This window comes from Monodelphis domestica, chromosome 1, assembly GCF_027887165.1.
Source record: "Monodelphis domestica isolate mMonDom1 chromosome 1, mMonDom1.pri, whole genome shotgun sequence".
NCBI classification, from domain to species: domain Eukaryota; kingdom Metazoa; phylum Chordata; class Mammalia; order Didelphimorphia; family Didelphidae; genus Monodelphis; species Monodelphis domestica.
The window spans coordinates 693,847,578-693,866,172 of record NC_077227.1 but is presented as its reverse complement, the minus strand read 5'-3'; the positions used below and the strand labels follow the sequence as shown (position 1 = coordinate 693,866,172).

General features: G+C 41.1%; 1 protein-coding gene across 2 annotated transcripts in view; it reads right to left on the bottom strand.

Moving 5' to 3' along the window:
* CES2.2 (carboxylesterase 2-like protein 2) overlaps positions 1-18,595 on the bottom strand; it is a 41,710-nt gene that overhangs the window by 4,286 nt on the left and 18,829 nt on the right. Inside the window, exons 4-11 of one of the 2 annotated variants that reach the window (XM_003339752.4) lie at positions 15,667-15,800; positions 13,193-13,346; positions 11,688-11,792; positions 10,626-10,724; positions 10,319-10,459; positions 8,514-8,588; positions 6,481-6,628; positions 2,341-2,463 (exon numbers count right to left, since the gene is read on the bottom strand). In XM_003339752.4, coding sequence (XP_003339800.2) covers positions 2,341-2,463; positions 6,481-6,628; positions 8,514-8,588; positions 10,319-10,459; positions 10,626-10,724; positions 11,688-11,792; positions 13,193-13,346; positions 15,667-15,800 — 979 coding nt within the window. The remainder of the gene's footprint in view (positions 1-2,340; positions 2,464-6,480; positions 6,629-8,513; positions 8,589-10,318; positions 10,460-10,625; positions 10,725-11,687; positions 11,793-13,192; positions 13,347-15,666; positions 15,801-18,595) is intronic. The other variant, XM_007477110.3, reaches the window with a different exon arrangement.

The following is an 18,595-nucleotide window of genomic DNA, read 5'->3' as shown; positions in this document are numbered from 1 at the left end:
GACTTAACCTCTGTCTGCCTCTGTTTCTTTGTTTATAAAATGGGGTTAATAATAACACTTTTCCTTCAAAATTGATGGTGAACTTGGGGAAAAAAGATAATATTTGTAGAGCATTTGGCAAACCTTCTAAAGTTCTTCACAAATGATAGCTATCATTATTATATCATTTTTATTCTTACATACTTTATTATAAAGAAAGATATATAGCATATTTAATAATTATATATAATATGCATTATATATTTAATAATTATATAACAAGAATTATGTGCTTTTATGAAAATATATAATTATGTTATATGTAATTATAATGCTGACATGATTGTTATAATAATTATTATTCTAAGTTACATTGGCATAGCTGATATAAGCTCTGGTAACTATAAATTTTGTGTATATGGTCTGATCTCAGACACAGAGAGGAGGGGAGGGAGGGAGGAAAGAAAAAAGGAAGGGAGAGAGGGAGGGAGGAAGAAAGAAAGGAAGAAAAGGAGGAAAGGAAAGGAAGAAAGAAAGGGAGGGTGAGAGGAAGGAAAGGAGGGAGGGAGGGAGGAAGGAACAAAGGAACGAAGGAAGGAACTACGAATGAAGGAATGAAGGAACGAAGGGAAGGAGAGGGAGAGAAAAAGGGAGAGAGGGAAGGAGAGAGGTAGGAAAGAAGGGAAGGAAAGTTAGGAGGGACAGAAAGAAGGAGGAAGGAAGGGAGAGAGGGAAGAAGGAAGAAAGGAGGGAAGAAAAGAGGAAGAGAAGGAGGGAGGAAGGAAAGGGACGGGAGGAAAGGAAAGAGGAAGGGAGGAAAGGAAAGAAAGGAAGAAAGGAAGAGTCGGAGGAAGGAAGGAAGAGGGGAAGGAAGGGAGGAAAGGGAGGAAGGAAGAAAGGAAAGAAGGAAGGAAGGAAAGGACAAAGAGGAGTGTAAACCTTAAAATTTCTTAGACTTATAAATGTTGGAAATTTCACCATTGGGAAATTTCATACTTGAAAATTTTCCTACTGATAGTCTATTGGAATGTGAAACCCTTGGCATGGGAGGTCCTTCTCCTCCCTACTTAAGATTACTTTAGGACAGAAACCTTTTGCTGAACAATGGAAAGGGCTTTGACCTATGCTTAAGCATAGAACAGGAATTTCTTTGAGTAATGATTGATTTTAGAATTGATACAATAGAGATACTTGGAATGACAGAACTAGGTCTTGGAACTTCCAATCTCCACCCTACTCAGGGTAACAGGATTTAGGAAGGGCTGCAGCAAAGGATCAAGATTTAATTATTTGAGAATATGACCTTCAACAGACATGTGCAAAGCCACAGACCTCTGGGCGGTCCTGGGTTAAGCTAGAGCCACCATTGGCACAGGGAAGACATGGACAGTGATTGGTAGATGTGAGAACTGAGGAGAGGGAACTTGGATGGTTTCCTTAAAGATAGAGGGGTCTGAGGACTAGGGGTGGTTGGTTGGAGAGGTTTTGCTCTGAGAGGTTGTGCTCTGAGAAGCTTGCTCTGAAGGAAGCTGGAGGTGGAGGCCCCTGAGACTGTTTCTCCATTTTGGTCACGTGAATGATAGGGACTGATCTCTTTTCTTTGCCTCAGCTATCTAAGGGCTTGGGCCTTTTGGCCCAGCCTAAACAGAGGGGGTATTAAGCCCTATTCCCTTTTCTCCCCTTTCTCTCTCTCTCTCTCTCTCTCTCTCTCTCTCTCTCTCTCTCTCTCTCTCTCTCTCATACCTTTCTTCCTCCTGTTTGTAATTAAAGTCCATAAAGGGTTGACTGCTGACTTGAGTTTTCATTTAGGAATTACATAGCTGAATTTCTTGGCGACCTTAAATTAATATATATCAGTCTTTTAAAGTGATTTCCTTGTCACAGGAGGAAGGGAGGAAGGAAGAAAAGAGGGAACTTGATGATACAGTAGATTCAGTGCTGAATATGAAGTCAGGAAGACTTGAGTTCAGAACTTAATTCACGTACTTTATGAGTTCTATGACCAGACTCACCTTTCTCAGCCTCAGTTACTTTCTGTGTAAAATGGGGATAGCAGTAACAACTACTTTCACAAAGCTGTTGGGTGACTATTGAATGAGAGGGCATATACAAAGCTCTTTGTAAACCTTAAAGCAGTATATAAATGTTCATATTTTTATTATCGTCATCATTATTAAATGAGATGATGCATGTGAAGATGCTTTGTGGAAAGGTAAATCATTACAATTCAATTGGATGTCAGAGCGAACAGGGCAGGTAATGCCAGGGATGAGCACCCACAGCCTCAGACATTCTACCCCCTCTCCCTCCCTCCCTCCCCCAAGCCCCAGCTGCTCCCTCCCACTTCTCTCCATGACTTACGAGACCATCCAAAGGTAAAAAGCAGCTCATCGCCATGGTCTGCTTTCACAAAATCTGGCTTGCTGTCTTTAAACAGGCTTGGTCGATGCTGAAATTCATAGAAGTAGACTGGAGAGCTGGAACCTAGAGCAACATGAGAAAGGTCTGCTGTCACTGACACACTGAACACAAGGCCAGGGAACATGCCTTAGCCTCTGGCCTGATTCCCTCCTTTGGGTAGAAGACCTGGTAGCTGGTCATTAACAAGGAAGCTTCCAAAGAGCAGGCCCTTAACAAGTACTGTCTGAGAGTGAAGCTCTAGGCAGAACAGGTGCCAGGGTTTGGAATGAGAGGACGTGGGTGGGATCCTGGCTGTGCCTCTGATCAGCTAGGGGACCTTGGGGGAGTCCTTTTACTCTTTGAGGCTAATTTTTCACCTGTAAAGTGGAGATAATAATCTGTGGCCTGTCTACTCCTTGGGAAGGGGAAGTGTGAATAGGCAATTAACATGTCCTTTGTAGGAAGGGGAAAGTGATGAAATAAGCTTTTGTTGTTCAGTCATTTTTCAGAAATAACAGTTCATATTTATAAATATGAGAGAGACTGAGAGACAGAGAGAGAGAGAGAGGGGAGAGACACAGAGACACAGAGAGATACAAAGAGAGACAGAGACAGAGACAGACAGACAGAGACAGACAGAGAGAGAGACAGAGAGAGACAGAGAGAGAGAGAAAGTTGTTTAGTCATTTTCAGTCATACCTGACTCTTCCCATTTAAGTTTCTGTTAGCAAAGATATTAGAGTGATTTGCCATTTCCTTCTTCAACTCATTTTATATATGAGGCAAACAGGGTTAGGTGACTTACTCAGAGACACAAAGCTAATAAGTGTCTGAGTCATGCCACATTCTCTGTGACCCCATCTGGGGTTGTCTTGGCTACTTGGATTTTCTTGGATATTGGAGTGATTTGCCATTTCCTTCTCTAGTTCATTTTACAGATGAGGAAACTGAGGCAAACAGGGTTAAGTGACTTGCCCAGGGTCAGGGTCACCAGCTAGTCAGTGTCTGAAGTTAGATCTGAACTCAGGCTTTCCTGACTCCAAGCCCTGCACTTCATTCATTGCACCTCCTAGCTGACCTGTGAATAATTATTTATATAGCACTAAGCGCTTTACAAATATTATTTCATTGGATTCTCACAACAACCATGTGACAGAGTGCTGTCATTATCCTCATCTATAACTGAAGTAAGATTGATCTCTCTGCTAGTAGGTTTCTGAGGCTGAATTTGAACTCAAATCTTCCTGACTCCAGATCTGATGCTTTCTCCGCTGGGATCAAGTTGTTATGAGGATCCAGGGAGATAATGGGTATAAAGTGCTTTATAAAAATAAAGCACCCTATACCTACAGAAGGCTAATAGTAGATCTAAGCCAGAGCATACACAGAATTCAAACAGAGTTTCTGGTGGGACAACAATGATTTGGAGCATAAATATTCTGCAAAAATATAACTTTAACATCCATCAAACTATGGAAGTAATTCTGCATTCCTGAGCGATTGTGGTACTGGAACACCGAGTACAACCAAGCTGGAAATATTAGGTTTTGGAAAAACTATGGCCCTGGCAATAGACTCTGTGAGCTGCCTAAAGGTCAATCTAACTAAATATAGTTCTGGAAATGCATGTTAATTGAGAACCAGAAGGGCTAGGATGATCAAATTAAATGCTGACGGGAACATGGAGAAACAGGCCTAATATTACATTGCTACAGCAGCTGTGAATTTTTTTTTAAATAAGATGGAAATATATATTAAGAACTGTTAAGCTATTCATGCTTATTGACCAAGAGGTTTTATTAGTAGGATTAAGTCCTAATCCATTAGGGAGAAGATAAAAAGCTATGCATGTATGAAAATATTTATGGAAGCTTTCTTTGAAATGACAAACAAACTAGATATAACACAAATGCAATGCTTGAGAGAAATGGCAAAATAAATTGTGATATTTGAATGTAATGGATAGTATTATGTTATTAGAAATGACAAATTGTGGAAATATAAAGAAAAGAAGGGAAGTATATAAAATGAAAAGAGAATAAGAATAACATACTATGATTACATTATAAAAATAATAGCCACAAAATCAAGAGAAAAAGTATCAAAGTAAAACAAATTCAAAGGAACTCAAAAACAGAGGATGTGTATATTACCACACATATGTAATTTACATTTTTTAAAAACCCTTATCTTCCATCTTAGAATCAATATTTTTATGCAGAAGAGTGGTAAGGCTAAGCAATAGTGGTTAAGTGACTTCCCCAGGGTCATACAGCTGGGAATTGTCTGAGGTCAAATTTGAACCCAGGACCTTCAGTCTCTAGGCCTGGGTCTCAATCCACTGAGCCACCCACCAGCTGCCCCTAATTTACAGATTTTAAACAAATTGTAAACAATTTGGATTTTGTGGCATCGCACATAATTTTTATGCATTTGTCTCTGTACACCGACTTTTCCACTTAAATCTTCAGGCACAAGTGTCTTTGTGCACAAAAACGCACAAAGACAATCGTCATCCTCGGTTACCAAGAGACTACTACTATTATTTAAATATTTTTTGCTATTGGTGGTTATTAAGTAAATTAAAACCAATAACAACATGTAAAAATAAAGCATTCTAGCAATGGTTCTTTAAGCTTGTTTCTTGTTTCAGCTCTTTAATAACTAGATTTCAATATAATTGAGTTTTCTACCTTATATATTTTATACACTTAAAATATTATTCTGGGAAGGCTTCTATAATTTTGATTGGACTACATAACGGTTAAGAACCTCTGATTATAGAAATGAGGAAGAGGAGGAAAAGTATAAGTAGCAACAGTGACCAAAGTAATAGTAGTAGCAGTTGCAGTAACAGTGATAGTAGTAGTCATAGTGGTAGTAGTAGAACTGGCAGTGGTGGTGGTAGTAGTAGTAGTAGTAATAAATAGTAGTGGTGGTAGTGGGTGGTAGTGATGGTGGTGGTGGTGGTGGTAGTAGTAGTAGTAGTAGTAGTGTTAAAGGGATTTTCTTAATCTCTCCCTCTGTCTCCTTAAGAGGCTAGAGAGCAAGATTTCTAAGTAGATCAGAACTGACAGGAGTCAGTCAGCCATAGCTGAAGATTCCTTCACCAGGGAGACCAGGATTGTGGAGAGGAAGAAGCCGGCCTCTCTGATAGGGAGTTAGGGGGAGACAGTTGGTCAGTGAGGGGATAAGGAATAGCTACTGACAGTTGGGGATCTTTTTTGCCTCTGGGATCTCTAGAGAGCAGGAGTTCTGACTCTGAGGCAAGGAAATGCTGGTAGTTACCTACTGACAGATGATCTGCTATAGAGAGCTGATTAAAGGATTGAGTGAGTGGTAGCTGTCTTATTTTAAGGAGTTGGGTAGTTAGTGAATAATTTATAGATAGACTAAGTTAGAGTAGGCCTGGCATGCCAGGCAAAAGAAGGCAGAGGTAGGTTTAGGAAATTTTAGGTAGTATTAGGAATTTTAGGATATAAGATTAATAATCTCTCTTTTCTCTTTTCTATCCTTCTATCTGTACTTCTTTCTTAAATTAAACAAAGTTTCTATTAAACTGCTCTCCTCACTTTGACAAACTCCTTAATAGTAGTAGTAGTAGTAGTAGTAGTAGTAGTAGTAGTAGTAGTAGTAGTAGTAGTAGTAAATGGTCAATGAGATCACTCTGACTGTGGTTAGGCAGACGTGGGGCGTGGGAAGGAGGAAGAAGACAGGTGATCCAGGGTGTTTAGCTAGACTGGAAACTATGATATCAAAGCGAAGAGCAAATAGCCTCCTTCTACATGAGGGTGTGTGGGTTTTGAAAAGACTGCATGCTGGAACTACATTATCCAGTATGCTCATGGTTCCCCTTCCCCCTACTTCTATGTGTGGGATTAGTCTTTGAATGGACCAATCTCATGCTAGGGAGGGACCACTGCTACTTCCTGGCATGGGATTGGTTTATATGAGGACCAATCCCTTGCCTAGGAGGGACCTTTAAATTTCATTTGATTCCAGGTTGAGCAGATAGCCTTCATGAAGTGCAGTGACATACAAATCTCTCCACAGACAAAACATTCTTACTCAGATGCTGTAAAGTGTCACAACCATACTCACTGTGTTGATATTTAGCCACTTTGAGGGCAGGAATAACAAACATCCAGTCCCCCATCATTTCCTGGTACTGAACTCTAAGTTCTCTAGGATCCTCAATATCTCCTAAATACTCCTCAATCATCAAATGGCCAAGCTCAGGAGGAATACCCTATAGAAGATGCAGGAGGAAACAGAGGAACAGCAAAATTAAATACCTGGCAGTAATTTGTTTGGGGATCTACACTGGTTAATTATAAGGATTTCTTCTTACCATCAAGTTTATCTACTACCTCAAGAGATACTAGACAGGGGCATTTAGTTGGCACAATGGATAGAGCACCAGGATAGAGTCCAGAGGACCTGGGTTGAAATCTGGCCACAGATATTTCTTAGCTATATGACCTTGGCAAGTCACTTAACCCTAGTTCCACAGCCCTTGCCAATCTTCTGTCTTGAAATTGATACTCATGGGAGCTAATGGTTAAAAAAAAATACTAGACAACTACTTGGTGGGGATGGTATAAACAGAGTGTGAGGGGGCTTGAGTAAGGGATAGAACTAGATGGTATCAAGGTCCTGTGAAGATTGGATTTGGTTCTCACCTAATTGTAACAATGAAGGTACTTGGCTCTTCCCTGATTGTGAAGATTTAAATTGTAACTCATGTCTATTATAGATTTTAATCCCCATAAGTGTGAATATCGTACTTAAAAGTTAAGTATGGAGACCTGCCTATTTTTAGATTCAATCACAAAAAGTGCAAACAGGGTACTTAAAAGTTAAGTATGAAGATCTGTCCATTTAAATTTAATCACCAAAATTGCTAATATCTTACTTAATTATGAAGTGGAAGGTCTGTGACCCACCTGTGCAATAGTAGGTAACAAATCAGAATCTGGGCAGTCTTAGAACAGAGTGTCAGCTGTGATTGGTAGATGTGAAATTAAATGACACAAGAGAAAATGCCTTTAAAAGAGAGATTGCTACCCAGAGTGGGGGATTCTTGGAACTGAGTTCAACTTGGACTTCCACTTCTGCTAGATTCAATTCTTTATGCTTTCGAACTGAGGTTGGTGAAGAGGGGCAGAAGGATCTGCTGAATGGACTGACACATGGTGAGTGAAAAAGCTGACTCTTAACTGCTGGCTTTTCCCTGGAGAGACCAGCCTCAGAAAAGACCTATCTTCTTGAGAAACTGTCTGGTTCCTCACCTTGGCTGAGGCCGGCTGAAACTAATTCTCACTGCCCAGAGAGGCTGGGAATAAATTACATAGTCCTCAGGTTAGATATCTTACCTTACCCTGTCTCTGATTTCTTGTTTCACTCTTTCTACATTTTGTAAATAAATTGAAAATAAAATATCTGGAATTAATCTTGGCAACCAAACACTTAAATAATCAAATCAAATCCTTTAAAAATTAACCCTCTTTCTCTCTTACAGTCCCTTTCAATTCTGTGGCTATGAAAGCAAAGGGAAAGGCTCTCTTCATTGGCTCTCTCCTAGACTATTTCAATAGCCTCTTAATTGGTCTCTATGACTCAGATTTCTCCCCATTCCAGCTTAGCTTGTTGTCATCTAGCAAAATGATTTTCCAAGCACAGATCTGACCATTTTACTTTCTCCCCTAATCAGTAAATTCCAGTTGATCTCTGATACCACTAGAATTAAATATAAACTCTTCCATTTAGTACATAAAGCTTTTAACAACCTGATCCCATTTGGCTTACTATTCATTCTTACCCTCCTCATACTCTACAGTCCAGATATGCCAGACTTCTTGTTCCTCACTCTTCACACATCCCATCTCTCATGTCCATGCCTTTGCATGGTCAAGACTCAGTGCTAACAGGAAATTTTATGTAACTCCTTTCTTGGTTCTCCCCAAGACAGGGCTTTGTGTATGTTTTCTATGTTTCTCTGTATGTACAAGTTGTCTCTCTCCTATGAATGTAAGTTCTTTGAGGGCAGGGATTATTTCACTGTCCCTGTGCCTAGCCCAGTGCCTGCTATATAGTACGCACTTAGAAAAAACCTTGATAAACTGATATCTTACCAAAAGTGGACCTTGCACTGTTGATTGGATATCTCCTTTATCCATCTTTTCTTTAAGTTCAGAAATGCCCAACTCCTGTGTAGAGGAAAAGCGCACATTGTGAACATTCTTCAGAACTGTATGCATTTTTCAAACAAATCTAATCTAATGGAGTCATTTCACCCTTTAAGAAGGAACTAGAGCCATTTTGTTTAGTACTTACTGAAAAATACCCAGGACACACTGAACGATACTCAAGATATTTTGCAAAATTGCCAGCATATGGTGGGTAATGCCTGATGCATAGTAAATAGTGGCCATGCTTTCTGCATGACCAGTGACCTTAGATAATGGCAGCTGCTTAAATTATATTTTATGCTAGAGACAACATGGGTAGAATCTGATTTATCTAATAGTGTAAATAGACCAACTTCACAGGCATAGGTTTAAAGAGGCAGCTGACAAATGGTTAATATCTATATCACAGTTAAAATAAATATAGACCAAATGGCCTTCAGATCTGATGAACCAAAGTCCAGAGGAAAAAGTCCCAGCCTCACATCTGGAGGCCCAAGTTCTAGTGTCAGCTGTATGGACTAAGTTAATTCCTTTCTGGAAACCTCAGTTTTTTACAAAATAGGGATAACATCCTAGTGGTCCCTGACTCACAGGTGGTACCAGGAAGACCATTTTTTGGTAAACAATTAAATGCTACATCCATATCAGCTGGTTAAGATAAAAAGACTTGTAGACAGTATTTTCACCAAAGGAGAACTAGACCTGGCCTAGGCTTCTTCTTTTCCTATACTTCTGAGATGATTTATGCAGGAAATCAGTCATCCATAGAAAAAATAATCATTTATAAGATAAATAATAATGTCTGATTCTCCCAGAGAAGCCCATTCAGGGAAGCTTTTCTGGTTATAGAAAAGGCAGATTTGCAGATGGCACAAAGTTAGGAGCGATAGCTAACATATTGGATCATGGAATCAGGATCCCCAAAAAGTACTTACCTGGCTAGAATACTGGAGGGACCTCACTCATTAGGATCAAATTGAATGGGGATGAACATATAAGCTTACACTTGGATTGTTTAAATTGACTTTACAAGTTCAAGATGAGGGCGGCATGGGTAGAGAGCAGTTTGTTCGAAAAAGATCTGGGGATTTTGTTGAACCACAAACTCATAAAGAGTCAACTGGGTAATATAGACACCTAAAAAGTGATGTGATCTTGAACTATAAGAGAGGCACAGCCCGTATGGATAAGTACTTTGGACCTGGCACTTGGTGAGACTATATCTGGAATATTTCATTCAGTTGTGGGCACCATATTTGAGGCAGAAAATAGAGAAGCTGGAAACAGAACTCAAGAATGAGTGGGAGGAACTGGCCCAGCTGGTCAAAGGTAAAAATTAGGGTAGGGGGAGATAGGATAGTTGTCTTTAACCATCTGGTGGAGCTTATGGAAAAGTCACTTAACTTGTGATATTTGCCAAAAGGGCAGAACTAGGAACAACAGGTAGACGTTTACAAAGAAGCCACTGTAGGTTGGGTGTAATGATACCCTGTTGAACAATGAGAGCTGACTAACAGTGGAATGAGCTGCCTCAGGAGACAGTAGGTTCTCCTTTCTTGGAGGTCTTCCAGCAGAGGCTGGATGGCCACTTGTCCAGTGTTGTAGAAGGGATTCGCCTTCAGCTCTGGGTTAAGGCTCCATGGCCATCAAGATCCTGTCCAACTATGAAAGTCTGTGACTCTTTAGAGAAGCTCAACTGTGGAGATCAGAAAGAAGTTGGTACAAAGTAGAAAATTCCAGAATCTTACAGCAGGAATACTCCAACCATATTCATGGTTATTGACACCTATGATGCAAGGGACATGGTGGAACTCTCCTGCAGCCAACAACTCTTCAGGATGTCTGGGCAAGAATTTCCCATCAACTACTCCAGGGATTATCTTGAAAAGCTAAAGAAAGAAAGAGGGGGAAAATATGAATATAAATAAATGTAAATATATTAAATATACATTCAAATTGGTTTTTAAAAGTAATAGGGAAAACATTTTTCATTTAATGAAGCTGATTCGGCAGCTCTTGTTGACATGGTAAATCCTTCACTTTCAGCTTACATACCTTGGTCATGGCCAGCATTTCCTCCTCACTTTTGCTTCGAAGACACTGAACCATGGAGGCAGAACTGGATCTCTCACAAGCAGACAGATTGGCAACAAGCTGAAAAGAGGCCCCACAAAGAGTGAGCAGGTCTCATGACTGAATCTGGAGCCTAAACTTTAATAAAGAAAACCTTTCATATTCAGTAATAAAGTAGCAAAGAATCAGTTCTATGAGAGGCGATACAATAATGCCAAGGAAGAGGCCAAGCTGGAATCTGTCTGACTGCCCGAGGGAGTGAGTTCAACAATCACAAGCTTTGGTCAAGCCTAGTATGTAGAAGGCTCAGTACCAGCCAGTGAGGTTGGTGATGGGCAGGGGAAGGTCACAGAGAGCTATAAGATGTAGTCCCTGTTCTCTAGGAGTTTACCTTTTATTCAGGGAGAGAAGATCTAAATATATATGAAATGATGTGGTATAAGATGTAGCATAAATAAACTAATGTGGTCAGATATGTTGAAAGATCCCTGATCGGCTTTAGAGACCTCATTTCTGATCTTAGGTCAGTCACCAACTCATTGGGTGACCTTGGGTAAGTCACAGAATGACAGAACCCCAGAGAGAGAAGGAACCTCACACAACACTTCACCTAACCTGCACCTGGACACCCTTGAGGAACTCTTCCTGCTGTTCTGGAAGTGTCAGAAAATAGAATTTGGAACTAGAAGGGGCTTTAGACATCTTCTAGTCTAACCCTCTCATTTTAAAGAGGAAGAAACTGAGACCCCATGAAAGGAAATGACTTACCTAAAACCATAGGCATAGGAAGAAGCAGTGCCAGGAGAGGAATCCAAGGCAGCTAATACCATTAAACTTCTTCCTTCTCTGTGCCTCAGTTTCCTCCTCTGAAACATGAAGGGGTTGGACTAGATGATCTCTAAGGTCCCTTTCTGCCTGAACATTCAATGGCATTCTAATGGACCTTCTTATAGCCCAGGAGAGATGGAAGTTCAGTGGGACTGGTCCATGGGGTTGGAAGGCCAATAAGCTTGAAGAAGGGTAAGAAAAGACCAAGGAACTTACATTTGTGACTGTGTCAGAACTGGAAGCAATCAGTCCAGGAAGGATGGCCACACCACTCTCCATGATTGCTCTGTGGAACAAACCTTTGGACATGGGGGACAGAACCTGAGGAACCAAACCACAGCAGAGGAGAGGAGGAAGCCGTTATGGAAGTCCAGATATTCCTGGCTTAGAGAGGCAGGGGAGTCTGGGAACCTGAAAGATGGGACTCATATCCTGCCACATCCCTAAGCTAATCAATCACACGTTGGACAGTCACAAACAATGACCTCTGTGGGACCCCAGCTTGCTGGTCTTTTGGCACAGACGGTTATCTTATCTTTGGCACAGAGGGTTCAACAGAAATGAAGGCTAAATACCTTTGGGAATGATCCAGGTCTCTCTGAGTGGTTCAGTAACAAGGCATGATAAGATTATGATAAGATGCTTGTGTACAGTCACTCAGCAAAGCTGTCTGTATACCCTGTCTCCTTTAATATAATCCTTTTTTAATTCCTAATTTAATTTAATTCCTTTCTGTTTTTTAAACCCCTACCTTCCAATCTAGAATCAATACTATGTATTGGTTCCAAGACAGAAGAGCAGTAATGCTTAGGCAATGGGGGTTAAGTGACTTATCCAGGGTCACACAGCTGGGAAGTATCTGAGGCCAGATTTGAACTGAGGGCCTTCCATCTTCAAGAATAACTTCTATCCCCTGAGTCAACTAGCTGTTCCTTATCCTGCCTACTTGTAAGGTCACATTATGTCTTTTGTTTATTGGTTAAGAAAAAGACCAGAATTTTTGATAGGATCAAATGACTTCAAATCCAATACTTTGTCCTACAAAACCTTAAGAATTTCTCACTTTCCCACCAGCTATTCTTTTTTGTAACTTTATTCTTCCATTGAGGTCTTCCTCTCACACCTTACTACAGCCTGGAATCTATGTCAGTGAAAGACAAACTCCTGGGGGGTGGGGAATGGGGGCTACCAAGCCAGAAGATCTTTGATTCTAAAGACTCTAGTGGATCTTTCGGCCCATGAATGATGGTCAGCCATGCTATGTTCTGAGAGGCTTACCAGCAGATCCTGGAGATTGCCGACTTCTACAGCCCCAGCTACACATAAAACCTATCCACAAAGGCACAGAGCTGCTCTGATCAGGGTTGGGAAGAAGTGCACCTCAGTGGTGAAATCGGGGATCCACTGGGCCTGGACTTTTTCCATCGTTGCCCTGTGCCTTCATTTTTCTCTTACGTGAAGTAAAAAGGGATCACTCATCTTCTGTCTCCAGTGAAGTAAGAGGAAGAAGGGCCAAGAGAATCAGTGAGACCAGGGCAAGGGAACATAGTGGGATGGCCATATGAATGGCAAGGCAGGGGCCAACCTTACAGAAGGATGTCACCATCCCCAGGAGCTCTGGGAAAGGAGGTAGGCATAAGAGAAGAATTGCTGGGGTCCATGAGACTAGAGCTTGGGTTTGGCTACCCTTTTCAGGCTGGGCTTATTTCTTTACCACCTACATGTGAGGAGACGCTGATTCCTCCTGCAGACTCTCCAAAGATGGTCACACGGCCAGGATCTCCTCCAAAGTGGGCAATGTTCTTCTGGACCCACTGTAGGGCAGCTACCTGATCCAGGTAACCCCAGTTGCCAGGTGCATGCTCATCATTAGTGCTGGGAGCCAAACAATGAATAAGGATTAAAAATTCTGAAGAAGAGCACCAGGGAAGATGTAAAGACCATCTCATCCTGCTAGGGAGCATAGAGGATAGAATGGTGGACCTCATCAAGACTCATCAGGACCAGAGTTCCACTACAGTTTCAGACACCATCTAATGGGGGACCAGCAGCTAATCACTTAGCCTCTGCCTCAGTTACCTCATCTGCAAAAGGGGGATAATAATGGCATGTATCTCTCAGAATTGTTGAAAGGACAAAATGAAATCATATTTGTAAAGCCCTTTGTCAACCTTAAAGGGCTATACAAATGCCAGTTGTTGTTATTGTTGTTCAGTCATTTTTCAGTTGTGTGGCTCTTCATGACCCCATTTGGCAAAGATACTGGAGTGGTTGGCCCTTTCCTTCTCCACATCATTTAACAGATGAGGAACCTGAGGCAAACTTACCCAGAGTCACATAGCCAGTGCCTGAGACCAGATTTGAGCTTGGGAAAGGAGTCTCCCTTTCTCCAGACTCAGCACTCTACCCACTGCACCACCTAACTGCCCAGCTGTTATTTTATGGATGTAAACTGGTGAAACCAATCTGGAATCCCCCACTTGTGGGACTCCCAATGTATACCTCTTTCCAGAAGCTCACTGTGCCTTCCAGGAAGAGTCTCTGCCATGTTGCTTCCTTCACTTCCACGTCATTCCCTGATCTGTTCCACCTCTCACCCCAACAGCTCCTTTGCCCCAGGCTCCCTTTCCCTCTCTTTTTAAGCTCTTCTTGACATTTTCTCTTTCCCTAGTATAATGTCAAGTCAAGAAACATGTACTGAGTAGCTCCTCTGTGCCAGACTCTATACCAAGTTCTGGATGAAAATGGTCCCTTGCCCTCAAGAAGTTTACAGATGAAAAGGAGGGACAACAAGCAAAGAGTCGTGTTCAAGTAAGATTTAGCCAGGATAGAGGGAAGGCTCTGGCACTAAGGGAGACAGGCTGAGATTTCTGTTAGAAGGTGGGGTTAGCACTGAGTCTTTTAAAATTTCATTTGACCCCCCCCCATTACATGTTAAAAAATGGTTTTCAACATTTCTAAAAGAGTTTTGAGTCTTAAATTCTCCTTCCCATCCCTCCAGTCCCTCACTGAGGCAGTAAGCAATCTGATATTGATTTTACATGTAATCCTGAGCCCTGTTTCAAATGTTCTCAGTTTCCATCTGTGTATCTGTTCTAAGGCAATACACTGAGCAGGCGAGCTCCCTCCTATATCACTGAGTCTTGAAGGAAACCAACTATTGGAATCATGACTGGGTGATGAATATGGAATGAATGAACCCCAAAGGAAAGTGACTTGAGTGATGGTGGTGAAGAGAGAGTCTGGAAGTAGTCATGGGACACAGGGGATATTTTGGCATCCTTGAGACAGAGCTATGAGTCAAAGTGTAAATAGTATTGGAAATGGGCACTGCAAAGTTGTGGCATCAGAAAAAAGTTCAGATCTCAGTGAGTACAAGTAGATGGAAGACTCCTGGCTGTGTGATCCTGGACAAGTCTCTTAACCCCAATGCCTGGTCCTTACCGCTCTTCTGTCTTAGACTGATACTTAGTATCAGTTTTAAAAAATTCTTTTTTAATCAAGGTTTTAAAAAAAAGAACACATAGAATGAAATAGTCAGAAAGGAAAGGTTAAAGCTGAAAGCTAGTTTGTTATCTATGGAGCTGGAACCCCAGAAGACACCGTGAAAGAGGTAGGTAGCTTTAGAGTAAGACATTACAGAAAACTGGTACTTGGAACACTAGTATGATTAGGAGCTTTATTACTATGCAATACAGCTAGAAGAGGGCTGGGCTAATACAGCTGGACCATCCTGGTTTTTGTTTTGTATTGCCAGCATTTAAAATAATTCTTAATAAATGTTGTCTATCTATCTCTATCATTCTGTCTGATTGTCTAATTGTCTGCTGTCTGTCTTCCTGTCTGCCTATCTATCCATCTGCCTCCCTGTCTGTGTTAGCATGTCCTTCTGTCTGTCTATCTTTTTATCTAGAATCTGAGGCCAATGGAGGAGAAGTTAATTTATTGGTCATAAGAAGCAGGGCGATAATTTAGATCAGGTTCTTTTGTTACAAAGCCAGTGCCTTTTCTACTATTTGATGACATGCTTGTAGAGAAGACAAGGGAAGGGAAGAGATAGGGATCTAATTCAGAATATATCAAGATTGGACTTGGAATACTTAGTTGTGTTTCTCATCTCTCAACCATTAGGAGATCTGAGAGCCAATTTTAAAAATAATGCTTATACTTACACTTTTCTGGGGTCAAATCTCACCTAAAGAATCCGAGAACACCCAGCCTGTACTGGATAGTGACCACCACCATGTTCTGGGATGCAGACAATATCGAGCCATCATAAGCAGAAGCTGAGCCACAAATGAGAGCACCGCCATGGATCCATACCATCACCTGCAAGAATCAGACATGGTCTTTCTAGCCCTGTGACCCTGAACAAGTCACTTAACTCCAATTTCCTGGTCCTTATCACTCTTCTGCCTTGGAACCAATATTTAGTATTGATTCTAAGACAGAAGGTAAAGAGGTTTTTTTTAAATAAGAATCAGCTGTAGTTTTTCTTACAGGAACAGATACCCCCAACCATGATCAGGAAATCTCCCTTTCTCAATAGTAAAGCACTGTATCCTGCTACCTTGTACCCCACGACAAAGTAGCACTAACTGGGAGAGCATTTACATCTTATCGAAATATTGTATATCAAGAATAGCCAGCATATCCATCAGAGCTCCTCTCTCCGATAATACCTCAGTGGCTAGTGTTGCATACTGGACAAGAGACAGATTTTATAATCTCCATATCTAAACGTACAATAGAAAGACCTTCTGTTACTGTTCTGAGCACACAGTGGCATTTTGAATGCATGGTTCCTTTTGTCAGTGGATTGGCATGCCTCATGCCTTGGCCTGCCTCAGAGACAGTTGAGGTCCCCCTGGTAATCTTACTGGCACAAATCAGCTCCCTGAGATCCTCCACTGCCTATGGATACACACAGAGCACAAGAGCTTCTTCTAAAGGATCCTTCTTCCAAACTGTGGTATATGATGGTGATGGAATACTATTGTGCTCAAAGGAATAATGAACTGAAGGAATTCCATGTGAACTGGGAAGACCTCCAAGAATTGATGCAGAGTGAAAAAAGCAGAACCAGGAGAAAACTGTACACAGAGACTGATACACTGTGGTACAATCGAATGTAATGGACTTCTCTACTAGCAGCAATGCAACGATCCAGAACTATTCAGAGGGACTTATGAGAAAGAACATTATCCACATCCAGAGGAAGAACTGTGGGAAAAGAAACACAGAAGAAAAACAACTGTTTGATCACATGGGTTAGTGGGACTATGACTGGGAAAGTAGACTCTAAAAGATCACCCTAGTGCAAAATTAATAATATGGAAATGGATCTTGTGACACATGTTAAACCCAGTGGAATTGTGAGTCAGATATGGGAAGGGGGTGGAGGGAGGGGAGGGAAAGAACAAGAGTCTTGTAACCATGGGAAAATATTCTTAATCATCTAAAAATTAAGGAAAAAAAATAAAGAATCCTTGTTCCCAACAAGGAAAGGAGGTGACTCCCTGGATGGCTTCTAAGGGACACAGACCCAACCAGACAATAGAGAATGCACCACAGGCAGTGAATTCTTTATGTAACATCATCTGGTGGGTGTTTCAACTATGGCCAAGGGAACGTTTCTATGTAACAGCAACTACTCCCTCCAAACCACGATTACAGGCAGGAGGCTTATGTCTTCTCTTGGTTCTTATATATTACTCACTTTGTAAGGAGAAGTTTCAGCTGATTCAATAGTTTCTGACTCCTTCTTTAACCCATCTCCTGCCCTTAAGCCTGTGTTTACATATGTGAGAAGGGAATTCCTCTCTCCATTATGTCACTTTGATTTGATGTAATCAATCAAGTGCTTTGTAGATCTTTTACCATTAAGATGTGCAAGTACAGACACACCCTGAGAGAAATGAATTTTAAACCAAGGAGATGGGAAACTGATGCCATAAGCACTGCCCTCCCGTCCCCCAGGGCAGGGCTGGCAAATTAAGGAGCTGTGATTGGTTCCTGAGATATGATGTGGAGAGAGCTAGTAGGTGGAGAAAACTGTTTATAAAGGTGAGACCAGGGCTCTGGACAGACACTCTCATGCTCTTCTGACTGGAGATTGGAACCCTGGTGGTGAATTTGATCCCAGGATCAGATCAGCACATAGGGTGGTAGGCAAGGCAACTCTGTACTTCTTTCCTACATTTTCCTCTCATTACTATCACTACTTTGATGTAATAAAGCTAGTAAAGCTACTAATGGCCTCATAATTTAATTTTAATTATTACAATTTGGCAACCACAAGGTTTGACAAGTACTCTCATTTTCTTCAGTTTCTTCACTTTTTACTCTCTCTAAACTATTTTTAAGTAAGTTTGTTAGTAACTAAATTAGATTGGCTAAAAAATGTCAAGACCCTGATAAGACCCAGTAATCAGGCCTCATCAAAGAGACTACTTCATAGCCCAGAACTCAGAACTGGTAAAAAGGGGTTAAGTATTGGGGGAGGTTATGTAAAAACCAAAACTGTAAGGATAATTTTTAGTGTTTTGACTTAAAATATAAAATAAGTGGTCACCATTCCCAAATATGAAAAATACCCAAGTCAGCTGGGGATTTATGGAGATTTTAATTAATAAAGAGAGAAGGAATTAAGGGAAGGAGAGAGAGAAAGACAGACAGAGAGAGAGACAGAGAGAGAGAGAGAGAGAGAGAGAGAGAGAGAGAGAGAGAGAGAGAATTAATTTAAACTGCTCTGGCTCAGGCTTTGCCAAGAAGTAGTTAAAGGCCTTGGCCAAAGTGGCCTCCCTGAGCCTAAGGGAGAGGGAGTCAGTCTTTATCACTCACCACAAGACCGTCTCCAAGCTGGGTTCTTCCACTCTGAACTGAAATTATTCTACAAACTGAATTACCTCAACCTTTTACCCATTCTTTTTAAAGAAATTTTCTATGTCAACTCTCCTAAATTTTCATGTCTACTAATCACAGTAGACACTTTTTTTTTCTAGGACTGCCCATTCTTAGTTCTCATCTTCTTTAGTTCACACCTTATCTGGTTAGATTATATCTTCTGAGTACTTCACACCTCTTTGTTAAGCTTGCTTTTTGTAAGTTACTTGACCTTTTTA